This window comes from Bombus huntii, chromosome 7 (assembly GCF_024542735.1).
Source record: "Bombus huntii isolate Logan2020A chromosome 7, iyBomHunt1.1, whole genome shotgun sequence".
NCBI classification, from domain to species: Eukaryota; Metazoa; Arthropoda; class Insecta; order Hymenoptera; family Apidae; genus Bombus; species Bombus huntii.
In genome coordinates, this window is record NC_066244.1 from 9,552,061 (window position 1) to 9,567,422 (window position 15,362).

At 30.2% G+C, this 15,362-nt stretch overlaps 4 protein-coding genes across 5 annotated transcripts in view; 1 reads left to right on the plus strand and 3 right to left on the minus strand.

Annotated features, from left to right (window-relative positions):
* Positions 1-76: 76 nt before the first annotated feature.
* On the minus strand, positions 77-3,767 carry LOC126867695 (splicing factor 3A subunit 1). Its single transcript, XM_050622502.1, has 11 exons — positions 3,501-3,767; positions 2,711-3,041; positions 2,469-2,628; positions 2,106-2,387; positions 1,903-2,013; positions 1,654-1,825; positions 912-1,595; positions 774-835; positions 555-662; positions 304-477; positions 77-213 (listed from the first exon to the last, which is right to left on the minus strand). The coding sequence occupies exons 1-11, from the start codon at positions 3,613-3,615 to the stop codon at positions 112-114; spliced, it is 2,301 nt and encodes a 766-aa protein (XP_050478459.1). The 5' UTR covers positions 3,616-3,767; the 3' UTR covers positions 77-111.
* Positions 3,768-3,983: 216 nt separating this feature from the next.
* On the minus strand, positions 3,984-4,935 carry LOC126867700 (uncharacterized). Its single transcript, XM_050622512.1, has 3 exons — positions 4,773-4,935; positions 4,507-4,666; positions 3,984-4,272 (listed from the first exon to the last, which is right to left on the minus strand). Exons 1-3 carry the CDS (start codon positions 4,784-4,786, stop codon positions 4,102-4,104), a joined length of 345 nt encoding a protein of 114 aa, XP_050478469.1. The 5' UTR covers positions 4,787-4,935; the 3' UTR covers positions 3,984-4,101.
* Positions 4,936-4,957: 22 nt separating this feature from the next.
* LOC126867696 (E3 ubiquitin-protein ligase RAD18-like) lies at positions 4,958-8,419 on the plus strand. The gene is made up of 7 exons (XM_050622504.1): positions 4,958-5,364; positions 5,440-5,518; positions 5,605-6,148; positions 6,219-6,477; positions 6,568-6,628; positions 6,701-7,444; positions 8,020-8,419. Exons 1-7 carry the CDS (start codon positions 5,320-5,322, stop codon positions 8,391-8,393), a joined length of 2,106 nt encoding a protein of 701 aa, XP_050478461.1. The 5' UTR covers positions 4,958-5,319; the 3' UTR covers positions 8,394-8,419.
* A 2,882-nt stretch (positions 8,420-11,301) lies between these two features.
* Positions 11,302-15,362, minus strand: part of LOC126867694 (uncharacterized) — a 226,174-nt gene continuing 222,113 nt past the window's right edge. For both annotated transcript variants that reach the window (XM_050622501.1, XM_050622500.1), the window contains 3 exons: positions 14,262-14,422; positions 13,369-13,518; positions 11,302-12,737 (listed from right to left, as the gene is read on the minus strand). In XM_050622501.1, coding sequence (XP_050478458.1) covers positions 12,618-12,737; positions 13,369-13,518; positions 14,262-14,422 — 431 coding nt within the window. In that variant the 3' untranslated portion in view covers positions 11,302-12,617. The remainder of the gene's footprint in view (positions 12,738-13,368; positions 13,519-14,261; positions 14,423-15,362) is intronic.

Genomic DNA, 15,362 nt, shown 5'->3' on the forward strand with positions numbered 1-15,362 from the left:
TGATAGTATTTCTTAATCTATAGAAATCTATCTTTAAGTTTTTAATATGAAATAAATTGATTATTACACAATAATATGAAAGTTTCAAGGTATAGTTATATATTTCTCTTTTTATTTTTTCCTGCCACCTCTTTCCTTTGGTAAAAGGTTAATTACATTACCAGATGTCAAATTGTAATATGCAAGAGTATTACTATCTTTGAAAAACATTCCCTGAAAAAAAAATAATCATTATATATGAAACTAAAAATATTTTTTATAAATATAGATAATCTTATATAGCTTAAATCGTTCATATAATACCTCGTACTGTAACTTCTGCTTGCCAGGTGGCATGCCAGTTTGCTCGTGAATAAGAGCTTTCATTGTCGCCACGGTATCACTTAATTGCAAAGTAATATTCAATGTTTGACCATTTAACTTCCATTCTGCTTTTTCTGTCATCATTGGTACAGCAATATTTAGTTGTACAGGCCCCTGAAAAAATAAAATGTATGTTTTAATGCATATAATAATCCTTGAATGTATAGAAACCATAATTGTTGATAAAATACCTTATTTCTAGCTAAGAATTGTTGTTCTGGTATCAATGAATCTTCCGTTCTAAGTTTCTTAGTTTGAGGTTCCTCCTCCATAGGTTCAGCAGTATGTTTTAATCCAATCTGGAAACAATAGTAAGATAAACATACGTACATAAAATATTTTTACTTTTAGGTAGTAGATAGTGCTACCTTTGAACTACTTAAACATTATTTTACTTCACAAATACTTACAGCAGATGCCATTGGTGGCTGCATCGGCGGTGGTGTCGGCATAAATGGCGACATTGCTGGCGCTAGAAATAGACAAAATAAAAATATTTAATTTATAATCAATCTATAATATTATTATTTTGTATAAAAATTACTCACTCATAAGCGGTGGTGGTCGAATCGGAGGCATAGGGGCCATCATCATCATCGGTGCTTGCGGCATCATTGGCTGAGGAATACCCATAGTAGGCATGCTCATAGTAGGAGGTGGTGGTGGTTGCGTTGGTACCGGTACTGGCTTTGGAGCTGGTGGTTTAGGTGGTGCCTTTAATGTAGCTTGAGGTTTCGAAGCAGCTGCTGCCATATGTGACAGTTCAGCTGCACGATTAGCAGGTTTCGGACCAATCTTTTCTTTCTCTTCGTCCGGAAGAAGTCCTTTAACTTTATGAATCTGATGAATTTGTTCTTCCAAAGTAATATTTGCTCTAGCAGCCCTCGTCGCTGCTTCAACACTTGATGTGTGTCCATCCCATGTGACTTTGTCATCTTTCTTTTTATCTTCTTCTCCAATCTTTTTACCGATTGCAGTTTCTTCATCACCGACACCGAAAATATCGGTTCGTCTCTCAGCAAGTTGTTTCAAGCTGGCTTCAATAGCTGTACCAGGTGCAAATACTGTCTCCTGAGCCAACTTGTCAAGATGCTTGTCTCTTTGTTCAACCCAACGCGGATCCAATAATCCAATTCGCATATGCTCCTGGACTTTACTTGCGGGTATACGTTCTCCAGTGATTGGAGATATCAAGTATTCATCAGGAGCAGCAGGACGTGCAGTTTTAATTGCTGTAAAAATAGGCATACTTTAATTTTGTACTTATATATATAACATTTTTTCACCTACAATGTTGTTTAGGATCATATCCTTTCTTTACTACAACATTTCCTGGAGTTGGTGGCAAAGGCGGAGGTTGCATATTATTACTATCGCGTGGTTTTGGTTCTTTCGATTTATGAGTATCACCCGGAGGTGATACATCATCTTCATCACTCGAATCCTCTTCCATATCTTGTACCTTAAAATACACATATGTTATTAATATGAAAGTGTTAGTTACTTTTTTTTATATTATTAAATGAATAAAATATTTACTTGATTGTTGTCTTTCGCGCGATCTTTTTCTCCTTCTGTACGACTTTGCATTTCATCCTCTCCTTCACTATCAATTTGCATTTCTACATCTTCACCTTCCTCTATTCTTTCCTAGAAATTAAAAAAATTATTAGAAAAACAGAAATGCTTGTAATTTTATTAAGATATTTCACTGTGACATAGAATTAATAGAATTATGTTACCTGCATAAGTACTCGAGCACCAACTTCATCTGGCGTTGTTGGTGCTGGGAAATTACCAACTTCAAATTGTTGGTAATCAACAGTTTCGACTACAACAAAATCATGCCAATCAATTTGTGCATATGCAACCCTTTCACGTTCCAATTCCTCCTCTTCTTTGCGTCTTTGAGCTTCTTGATACTTTAACCACTCAGCACGATATTTAACTTGCTCTAAAATTTTATCCATATTAAAGGCTTCATCACGTAGTCGTGGTAATAAATCTTTAGGTGGAATTAATACCTGTAAATTTAAATTAACTTAAATTCAAGAATAGATCTAATTATAGATTTCAATTAGAAAAAAAATGAAATTTTGTACTACCTTAGTATATTGTTCCAAGAGTTTTGTAAAATACTGAAACAAAGAATGTTGTGGACGTAGAAAATCAAACTGGAAGTTTCTTTGTTCTCTATTCATCAAATTAGTCAAAAATTGACGACCATTACGGGCTACAAATTGTGCTGTTAATTTTACAATATCCCTAAAATAAAATCACATATATTTTGTAACATATACTATTGTATAATTACATGAAAGATGAAGAATTTAATTGAGTCACATACAGATCTAAAGCTGAAATAGAAGGTGGATCAGCAATAAATTCAAATTCTGCAGGAGTATCTCGTGGAATAAATGGTTGTTCAACTTGTTTCAAAATTTCTTGCTGCTTTTGATGAGCAGCAAGATTAACTGTTTTTCCAGGCCCTGTCCCTATAGTAGGTTCTTGACCTTTTCCTTCCTTAAATTCCTTTACTTTATGCTGATAATACGCATGGTAAGGATCACCAAAATTTAAGAAATTAAACTTTGGATTTCCCAATTCGTTTTGTCTGATTCTTGATTCAAATTCTGGTCCATTTCTGGCCACGAAACTAGCGGTTTTATCAACAATATCTGAAATTTTACATAAGGAAGATTATATGTACATCAACGAATAGGTAAAAAATAATTGTTGTAAAATGTAAAATCATATATAAATATAGCAAATTATTATTATACTTAATATAATATATTTGAAATTTTAGAAACATTCACAAATAACTAAAAGATAGCAAATTAATACAATCAAGATAAACTCCTAAATTTTATTTCTCTTTTACAATGAAAGTACATAACATTAAAATATAGAGAAACTTATGTATAGCAAAATTAAAGATAAGTAATGTAATAATTTACTAATAACATACAATACATGAATTAATATATTACAACCAACATTTTTTATTATTACTTCAATATGCAATAAATGTACAAACAAATGTTAACGTGATCATTCTAAAACATTGTTAAGAAGTCAATTAAAAATGAATGTTGCATTGTATTGTCTTATTAAAAAATATTGTAAAATCATACTTCTAACTTCCGGTGGAGGGTAAATAATACCCACGATCGGTTGAGATGAAGGTGCCGTATTTTCTTCATTCTCGGTTGCTGGTGGTTGTATAACAGCAACTTCCTGTGCAGGCATGCTGCGTAATATATTTTTGTTCACTTAATTTTAGAAAATTTAATGCTTCGTGTCATTTATGTACACACTCCTAGAACGTAACACAGTGCTGCCAACGTAAATGCATTGCACTTTATTGAATAAATTAAAGCTGCATTTCCATTAATACAGGAAAATAGCTACTGCATGCAACAATCAAACAAAAAAATTAGAAAATGATTTTGTATGTAAATTTTGTTAATACGATTTAAATGTAAATACATATAATAGTGATATGTTTAAATAATTAATTTTCCTTTAATTGCATGAAGCAAATTAAAAATTCAATTTATTATTTATGTCGGTGTATTTTCATTAAAATTATATATATCTAAACAAACAAGATAGTATACAAAAAAATAAATAACAATTTTCTTATTTATAAATATCAATTATATAATGTTTATCTAAAGAACATAGAATGATACTAACAATATTACATAAAAATTAATTTTGTTTCTATTAACCTTAAAGATTAAGGTCTTGTATGTACTTTTGCACAGTTTCATATAGATTAGTAGCACCATTACAAGTATGTGTTGGTATATTAGAGATGAATTCCATACTGATCATAACACCCTTGTTCCAAGATGATTTCATGAAGCTTGTAATACATGATACACTTGGTAGTTGAGCCCACTAAAAAAAAATTATTGGTATTGATTTATTTAAACAACCAACATTTTATGAATATAAAAATTATCTTAAATATAACATTAATTCTTTGCACATTCATATATCTTTAACATTAAGTAGGGATATCAAAAAGTAAGATATCTAAACACCTATTGCATAGAAGATTATACCATTTGATACCAAAGAATTAAACAAACAATAAATTAGAATTTATTGTTAATTCTTTTAGTATTTTACCTCCTTAGTAATCTCTTCAGGTACATTTTCTTTCACATACGGAGCAACATTTACATACAGTTTTTCATACAATTTAGCAGTTTCTTCGGATTTTGACCACAATCCTTCCGCATAAGTATAATATACGACACCACCAACGATAGTGGATTTTATGGCAAACCTAAAGATATAACCTCAAACTTAAAATTCAAGTTCCTTGAATACATATATTTATATTCAAATACCGTAATAGAACCACATCCTTAGTTCTTACAGCACGTACTAACCGGGTTAGATTCATTGTATAATGTAGATTATTTTAACAGGATAATCCTGTTACACTTTCGTTTGTTACAGTTAGAGAAACATGAAAATTACGTAAAGCTCCTCACAATTTCCGGTTGAATCCAAAGTTCATATATGTATATAGAGTATGTACATACTTATATATGTATACACTATCATATCTTGTTTCGTACTTTTATATATGCATATATATGTCAAATAATTAACATTCTAAATATTTCTTAATCGTATAAAATATTTCATGTGTGAAAATCACAATTATTAAAATTATAAAATTAATATTATGGTTTACATAGTTTTCTATATGTTTGCGACGTATACAAAAATTCAAAACATGAAAATTTTATGATAAAGTTGTTCCTGACTGTTCGGTTCTTTATATCTTTCTTAATCATATTTATATTTTTGACAGACAATGTGCAGCAGTATGTTTGTCTACCTGTTGCTTCAAAATAATCAGTAACTGCTGTTTATTGTAGCTACAATTATTATCGTATAGGTTAAACTTAAAATTATTTTGTGTTTTGTATGCAAACTTATATGATGTGGCCTCAAGAATATATAGGATTAAAGGTTTATTGATTGTGTTCATAAAATTTATTTTTTTGTAATATCAATAAAAGTAGTATTGAGTAATTTTTCTTGCAGCATATAGAAAATTTGCTGATTTGTGGAATATGCTATGAATTCATGGATACATCTGTTATGACATCATGCTCTCATAACTGTAAGATAAAAACTATTTACTTTTAATATATTAACAGGATTTTTATTATTCATTATTATCATTATTATTATTCTCTTAAATTTTAGATTGCTCTTTATGTATCAGAAAGTATTTACATTACAAAACGCAATGTCCTGCGTGCTTTGCAGAAACTTTTGAAAAGGATTTAAGGAAAAATAAAGTTCTAGATGAGATTATAGCACACTTTTTACAAATTAAAGATCAATTAAAAAGATCTTTACAAATTCAGATTCAATTCACAAAATTTAATGAAGCTGATGATGTTTCTAATTCACCAAAATCATTGCTTCAAAATAAGAGTGCATATATAAATGGACAAGAAAATAAAGTTGTATATAGTAAAATTATTAATAATATTCCTACTTCTCAAAGTAATACTTCACCATCTATACATGTACAAAAAGATTTATCTAGTCCTAGTACAAGTGGAATACCTAGAATACCTTTAATGTTTACACCTAAAAGTAATAAACGTCCAATTATAACAAATACAGAAGAAACTAAGGTTGTTATATGTCCAGTATGTAAGGTTACCATTTCAGAATTAAAAATAAACAGACATCTTGATGATTGTTTAAAAAGGGAATCTGTGAAAGAGAAACCTCAAATGTAACAAAATGCTAATGTTTAGTATACAAATATTTAATTAGAAAAATGTAATGACTTTTTATTTTTATAGAATAGAATCGAAACGTAAACCACTGCCAAAGTTAGTATTTAGTTTAATGAAAGATGCTGTATTAAAAAAGAAAGCAAAGGAATTTGGTTTGTCTTCACAAGGAGATCGGAAAGCTTTGGAAACGCGACTACAAAGATATATTGTTCTTTATAATGCAGAATGTGATAAACTAAATCCACGATCAGTCACAGAATTAGTAAAACAATGTGAAGATGAAGAGAACCTAGAAAAAAAAGTTAACAAAACATTTTTTCTAAATGTAAATATTTTATATTAGCTTATTGCGTTTGTCTAAAAACCACACTTTTTTGCTTTTTAATTAAACTTATCCAATTATTTACCATTTCAGAAATTACAAGTTACTAAAAACACAGAAGAGAATGCTATAGAAGATGAACGAAGAAAATATTGTAAGTTTTTTAAATTCTTAAGCTTTTCCATATAATATTTATAATATTTGATGATTATTTTATTTTCATCAGTGGAAACGCACAAAAATAGCTTTGACAGTCTAATTAATAAGATCAAAAGTATACAATCTTCACAAAAGCCATCAGCACGGCGTAGTTTGTTAATGACAAGTACAGAACGTGATGAGGATGTTTCACCTAAACGTCAAATGATGAGTGAAAATTTGGATGATTCAATGATTCATACAGAACAAATTGATCTTAAGTTGTCAAATTCTGCTGCATATCTTCCGGATTCTGATTCAGATACTTCTTGTCCATTACAAATGTATTCGAGTATTGATCCAAACAAATTTCTTAATATAGAATTATCTTCTAATAATAATGTTTCGAGTAATAAATCTGAGAATGATCAAACAAATGATGATCAAGAAGCATCTATATTTAATTATTCATCTATGAAAATAAATGAGGCAGAGAAAAGTTACAGTTCAGATGCATTTAGTGATACATCCATTCATGATAAAGCAACACAATCAGAAATGAACGATTCATCTTATAAGAATACATTAGAAAGTAATTTGAATAATTCACCTAATACTTCCAAATATAAGAAATTGCTACAAAGAAGAAAGACATCATTTTTAAAAAATGAAGTGGAACAGACAGAGTCTGTTACTACAAGTATGAAACGTCTTGATTCTGATAGCATTTCAGATCAAAAGGAAGAAGGAGATGAGAGATCAAAATCTATCTTGCAAGATATTGCATGTGATTTATCAAGTAATGATAGTATTGACAGTAAATTTAATCATGGTATGTAATGTGCTTTTAGTAAAAGTTTAATTGGTTATTTATTAAGTGGTTTCATAATGCTGTATAAAAATTAACACGTCCACAGTCTGTCGTAGTGTCATGTATATACGGCCTATTCACATGTCCCCTAATATAATCACAGATAATCGATCCAAAAATTATATATTTTTTGCTTATAGAATAACAACACCAACAAGTTGTTATAACAGTAACAAGTTCCTGCATAAAAGAAATAATTGAATTGCATATAAGTTGAATTTAAAAATAATTAAAAGATAATCAAAACATATTTCCGATTATATTTGCTACAATATTTTTTCTGGAAGATGTGCATATCGCTTGCTTGCATATATGAAGAAATATGTATGTTTCCATCTCGGATTGTGAACGTGTTAAACATATATTTGTAAAAAAAGAACCCTTTCATGATAGAATATTAATCAAAATTTTTAAATATAAAAAGATTACTAAAAGCATTGAAACACAAAAGTCAGCATTGATTTAATATTGGAATATAACAGAAACATATTGAAAATGGATTGAGATATTAACAAATTTTCTAAACAATCTTACAGGAAAATTACGTTCTACTAGCCTTGGATTTGTAGATAGTAAAGTAATGAGTCCCTCAAATTTGGAGAAAGAAAATATAAGTTCTTCTCCTGAATGCAGTAAAAATTGTACTAGTCGAAAAAGAACTCGCGATTTGATACAAACTGATAATAATCTCATGTCAAATAACATGAAAAAAGTTAAAAAATCGTCTCTGCGCTCCACGATTGAGGCCAAAGAATTAAATAATGAAGAGTCTTCATGTGCTTTAAATGATGAAAAAATGGAATATGCACTGAATAAATCACGATTGAGAAAACGATTGTTAAACGTTACGGAAAATACCAACGTCGTAAGAAAATCTGCTAGAGCAAAGCTTAAAAAAAATGAATCATAAAAATAAAATAAATGTTTTATAAATTACTTTCATTATTGTATATTTAGTAAATTTATACATTATTTATCGCCTTTAATATTTAAAAGTAAGTAATATCCAGTTTTATTAACGTACAAAAAGTTAAAAAAAATGAATATGTAAATAGTTTCAAAATTATTGTATTTTTTGACTTATTTCATAGGAATTAATTTAAACACCTAATAATGTAGATGTCTCTTTGCATTAATTTATTTTGTACTTGATTTTATTATATATTAGATATTTAATTACAAGTATACTTTATTTACACTGTTTAGTATTAAATATAAAAGAAAGTAGTCATGTATACTTTATTATATCTTTTAATATACACGTCTACAATTTTACTTTCCTTTTCTCTTGCATAAGATGTAATGATTTAGCACAAATAAGTATATTGGAAAAAATACAAAATTATTTATCAAAGACACCAAATTTTATTGAATATATTACAGTATTTTGATCAGAAAGGGATCAACAATGGTAAAATGATGACAACCACATAAAATTTTACATCCCACCTTTGTATAGATATTAACAATAATATAAGAAGCCTAACTTACTTAACACTAAAATAGCTGTCTTTGATATTGTTTACGCATAAAATATGTGTCTTTGTTATGTATTTTATTTCTCATACACTTTGGTATCATTTATACATATAATCTTATGTACATTTTATGTATATATTTTCTAATATAGTTTCTTTTCTACATAATAGAACTTTAAAAGCTTCTAATATTCTAGTGGAACAACTATCACATTCATGAAACACTTTATTTTTAATTCTTTCGTAAAGATACTGTTATAATTTTATGATGATGATGATTTATTTATTACATTGAATCTTATATGTGTATATGTATTGTTTTTTTCTCCTAAATAAATATAAGCGCAACATTAATAGGAATGAAATTTTCTTTAAGGGTTTTAAATGGGTTGCGCTAATAGTTATATATCCTTCGACATTAAATGTTATTCATATTTGGCAGTGTTTCTGAAACTATTTTTTGCGAAGTCAAAATTTTAATATTTGTGAACTTCGTGTTTTTATAAATTTCATTTTTATAAATATTATATCTAATAACATTCTGCTTAGATATAGTTAATTATTTTATGTTCCATTACATGTAGCTTTATCAACAAACTATTAATATATTCTTTAATTCAGCGAATAAGCTACATTGTAATATATATCATATAACTTTTTTGACTTGCATTTTAAAATTATCATATATCTTTTTTTTATATGTAATTTACTCTGTTTCATATACTTTAATATTTCAAAAATAACTTTTTTTTTTAATATTTTCATTGTCTTATTATTTTCTAACAAAGTTATAAGTTTAGATTGTTAGAGATTCTGGTAATATTGTATACTATACTATTGAGTAGTTTATTGATTTTTGTGATTGATTTTTTGACGGTTACGCATAAAATGTTTGAGAACCACTGCTGTATGGTATGGCATCAGGCGAGGTAGTTACTCAACGTTTACTACACTCCTAAATATACTACAAGCACGTTTCGTTTCCCTGTGTATAGAAATCCATAATACATATTTTTAAAGAACATAACAAATGTACATGTATATACAAGAAGAATATTTCTAAATATACAAGAGATTTATAACTTGATTTTCTTTTACTTAATAACACAATAAAAATTGATTGAAAGAAATTTTAATTTTTTTTTTTATTTTTTAGTAAAACTTTTTGTAAACATGTAAATTAATGATAACATAAAGATCGATTTAGGAAATTATATAAAGTTGAAATAATAAATTTATTTTTAAGTATAAATATCTATAAGTTTATTTTTAAGAAAATAAACTTCATGGAGCATAGGATTATGTCGTTTTAAAGTAGGATCAATAGTTTAAGTTCATATCGCTTAATACCATTTAATGTAGAACGATGTCTGATATTATGTTGTTCGATAAATGTTGCTTGATAAATGAAAAAAAGAAACAGCTGCATAGTGTGAAGCGCACACAAAAGCTTTTTCGATTGCTTAAAAATATCAAGTTTTGGAAAGTGAAGTTTTACAATTCACGTATCGTGGCAAGCTTATGCGCTTTTCTGCCGCGTCAAGCAAAAGCGTTTTATTACGTCGTTTGCGTGAGCTACTATCTAGAGCATGGCTCTAAAATTGAAACAGCCCTAAGTAACTTCTATTATACAGGACTTAAATACAATAAGATTAACGGTTGTATTCCATACAGTTTCTTTTTATCATTAGTTAATACACACGAATAGTATCGTTTCATCGAGAAACATTAGTTAACAATGTTGTTGCAGCCTAACATTTACACAATAAATGTCACATTTTCTTCCAAATAATACATCGATTTTATTTACATTATACGCGTGTAATATTTATAACATTATATGTACAGGAAATTATTTATTGGGCACACGTTATTCGAAAGAAAATGTGATATGTTAGTTGCGAGTGTATTTTGTCACTGCAAGCATCTCTCATGTTGCGCTTTGCAAGCATGTGCAGGTATGCGGTCTAATCTGCAACGATATGTTAGAAATGTTTGAGTTGCATCTTGTCGTTTTTAAACTTTGGGAACGTAAGATAAAACTATGTTACAGTTATTTACATGGGTGCGATGGTTCAACGACGCGATGAACAACTTACTTTCTTTATATGTATCGTCATATATTTTTCGTGATGGTTTGATTGACTCTTTGATTACCCAGTTTGATTTGTTTCTTCCCTCTATTACGTTTGAAATGATTGCTTTCATTCAAGTTCCGAGGAATTCTGATCGTTCTTTTACAGATAGTGCACAGAAGCGCGTTTTGTGCACATTAATCGAAGAAATTGTATACACGATTAAAGGAATATTTTACTACTAATTAGAATATTTATCATAGAATCTCTTCTTATTAATATATTTATTGTTTTCTCCAAAAAATTATCACGATGAATCACATTGTAACATTTTCTTAGAATTCAAGAAAATTCTCGTTTAATTACAGCGGACAATCGTCGGATTGTCAAGAAGCAATTATATCGTGTCGACGAATCTGTTAACTTTTAATGAATGTAGGATTCGAAACCGTGCATTTTAATCGCCCCATTGAAATTTTTAACTGACACGTTAAAAAATCCGAATAACAGGACCTTCGAATTTTGATTTTAACCGTTTAACGATATTATATTTAAAGGCTTCTCACCGTTAACGAACTTGTAGAAACGTGTATTTATTTTATCTAAGAGATCGATAAACGTAGCAACGAGAATCTTTCCTTATAAAATTTAAGCCAATTGGCATAATTTCTATATCAGTTAATTTTCAACAAAAGTGTTTTTCCATGACATTAGAACAACTTTCATTAAAGTTTGAAATATTTTAAATAGTCTCTCTGCGATATTCATACAAGATGTATAAATATATAAAGTTTTTACGATAATACATAGAACTTCTTTTATGGTTTCAAATCCTCTGAAGGACAGAGACGTATTCGTCCAGAGCAAAAGCTTTACAAAAATATTATCCTGCTTGTACAACAGCGATGGCCAATTGTGTATATTCAAACACGGTGTCTAGTTTTTAAAGGATTACGGAAAAATAAAGAGTCCTATCATATTTTCGTATTTTTCAAATAAATATCTATATGGCAAACATTTTACTTCTCCTTTACCTTCGCCACATTCTAAAACTCTCAAAGCAGTCTTATTATGTTAAATGAACTCTAAGGATGTTCGTTTCGAAGGATAAACCACACTGGATATCTTGTTATTATTCCGACCTACGTTAACAATGTATCTTCTGAAATATACGCTAATTAGATTTAAGTATCTGATGGAGCGTTACTATACGAATGCAATTCGCACTAATCGCGTGGACTGTTTTACGTCTGAAAATGTAGTTTCATCTAAGGCTTCGATTTTCGTGTATTATATTTACAATTTTGTTCACAGTGAAATTTATATATTGCACTCGACCAACGCGCGTCGACTTCATTTACATTTATAAATATTAACGAATGAATTGTTTTTTAATGAGCGAATAACATTCATATTGAAACGAAGTCGGAGGAATTGACCTTTGTCATGATATTTCGTTCGTAAGTTGGATGTTACTTTTGAAAATGAAAAATAAAAGATGTGTCGTGATTGACATAAAAGTTTCTTCTTTTTCTTCTAGCTTTTAAATATCATGTTTTTCGGTTATGCATCTGATTAGCGTCACGTTGAGTTTTCTCGTTTGCTTCGTCTCATCACCGTGATACCAATGGAGCCCCTTATTTTGCGCAACAGATCTATTATATCAGCTGTTGTCATGTGTTCCACGCTTTCGTCATTCACCTGAAGCAGAAAAGCAACTGATGAATAATATATGAACAATAACGTATAATACGTTTTAAGCGAGAATAATAGAATTAATTTGTCGAACGTGCAAAATCTTAGTCACAATAGACTTTTGCAACAATATATATTTTCCAGGAATAACGTCATTTCTTTTGTAATTTTATCACTGTTCTTATTGTTATTGTACGCACTTACTATTTATCTTTTGTTGAATGATACGTTTTTATTACTTTATTTCCAATAAACAAGGAAGATCATAATTTAAAGAAGCAATTGTTCATTATGACTATTATTAACACAAAGAACTGTGTTTACACAGTTATATAAATTTAATTTTTAATTTCAGAGCTCTTACGTATACATGATACGTGTACATAATAAACTTTGAAAATTAGATTTACGGAATAATCTTCTTAGACTAAGAAATTGTCACCTCATGGCTCAATTAATTGCAATATTCCATACAGATTGTGAAAAGTAATTTGAATTTAAAGTACAAGTTAGTGGGAAACATCATTTAGACTTTTTCAATTATTCCATGTCTTTTCGTTAGCATATTTATGTTCAGTTAGAAGAAGAAGGTACATATTAAAGTAGAAAATGAAACGCTAATTAGTAGCGATATTACCATCATAAGCACATCTCCTTGTTTTAGTCTACCATCCTTAGCTGCAACGCTGTCAGGGTGCACCACTGATATAACTGTACGGTTTCCTTCCGGTTGCAAGCTGAATCCCAGTCGACTATTCCAACCACGTGTCAGCTCTACCATGAACACCTTTAAGAACGATAATTATCGTTGCGACTAATATACGAATTTTGACTATAAATGTTAAATTTCCTTATAAAAAGAAAAAAAAAAGAAATAGGAATTTAGAAAGAAATAAAAATTAAGCCGTTCCGAATTTATTACTTTCGGTATATTATCTGTTAAAAATAGATTTTTAATATTTCGAAGAATCACAATCTTTTAATTATATATCCTGTTCTACACATAATAATGATATTTTATTGATAATATTCAAAAAATTACAAATCATTAATTAAGAGTAAATTAAGTTCAAGTATTTATTTATAGAACGGGACATTCTGTATATTTATTTAGGGCCTGCTATTTTATCTTGGAAAGAAAAATTCAAGTTGCAAAATTTGAAAAGGAATAATCAAATATTTCAAAAGCTATGTATACGTTATTGAGCTTCAAATTGTGAAATAATGCTTCAAACAAGCTACGCTAAACAGCTATGATAAACAGAAATCATTTACGTCGATAGTGTTACATTTAAGTCTCTTCATGAGCGTTTAAAATACCCAATGCGTTTGAATGCCTAGAAACATACAGATTTTTTTAGTTTAATTTTATCTATACTTGTTTCAAACAAGATATCTCGTAACACTTAATATTTTTCCCTGAGTTTTTCATTCAATAACAGAGTAACATAATATAAGATATTTGACTCGCAAATAAATAGACTCAATATCAATTATGCTTCGCTGCGATTCGTTGAACGAGAATCTTACCTCACTTCCTTGCTCAACATTTTTAATGCGGGCAGCTGCGCTCGTGGGCTTCTCCTCTTTGTTTTCAGTTTTATCTATTCCATCATCTGGAGCGAACATCACGCCTTTCCACTTCAACAAACCCTTGCTGCCGCCGGGATCTTCTGCTCCCAAGATTTTCCCTGCATCGCACATAAAATTAAGTCACAACGCGCGACGTAAAGTTTACATTAAACGATGGATTTCGATTTTCGAATCGGTTGCAGTTGTGTAAGTTATCGTTTGATTCAGTTGCATTTGAAATCGAATAATCGCGTACTTTTTACAAAAACAGCAAAAGCGACCTACGTTAAATTGCTTTTTAAAGTAAGTACCTCGTGTACACGCGCGTGTCCGGTGCCGATGACACTGCGCTGTACTTGTTAGCCGCCGAATTGAACTCGGCTAACTGATACATAAGGAAGAGCGACGGTCGAACGAATGACGATGATCTGTCAACGACGCTAAGAGGTGTTCTCTCCGAAAGCCGAGAAATTGAAACGATTCATACTCTACAGCTGATGGAGAAGACGTTCGCCGTTGAGAAGCTCGTACGAGACTGTCTCTCCGATTACTGACAGACTAAACGACTAAATTCTTGCTCTATGACTGGCGCAGATGATATTGGCGATTCGAACGTTCGTGATGAACGTTGTACTCGACCGGACGTCCAGTAAGGCGTAAAACGGAAGCTGGAAATATGCACGCTGATTGGTTTCCACCAAACGCAAGAAAAAGGTCAAGCAGCATGCTCGTTCGCTGGGAATTGCTCGCTGCACTCCCGTGCGTGACCCTGGGCCGGAAGAGGGTGAGCGACACGTGGACGAACGCGAGGGTTCGAATTTAATTAGGTAAAGGTCACGGAAATTCTTCCGGGTGAGCTCCGACCGGCCGGACCCTTACAATTAGCTAAATTACCCTTCGGAAATAACCACCCGACTATTGAAAACACGGTGGACATGAAACATTAAAAGTAAACACTGTTGCAATTGCCGAAGCGAATAGTTGTGTAACATCCCGAAGTGCTAACGTCCCGACTCTAAAATAGCTTCCTGTCCGCGAAAGCGAGCGTCATAAAAGCTA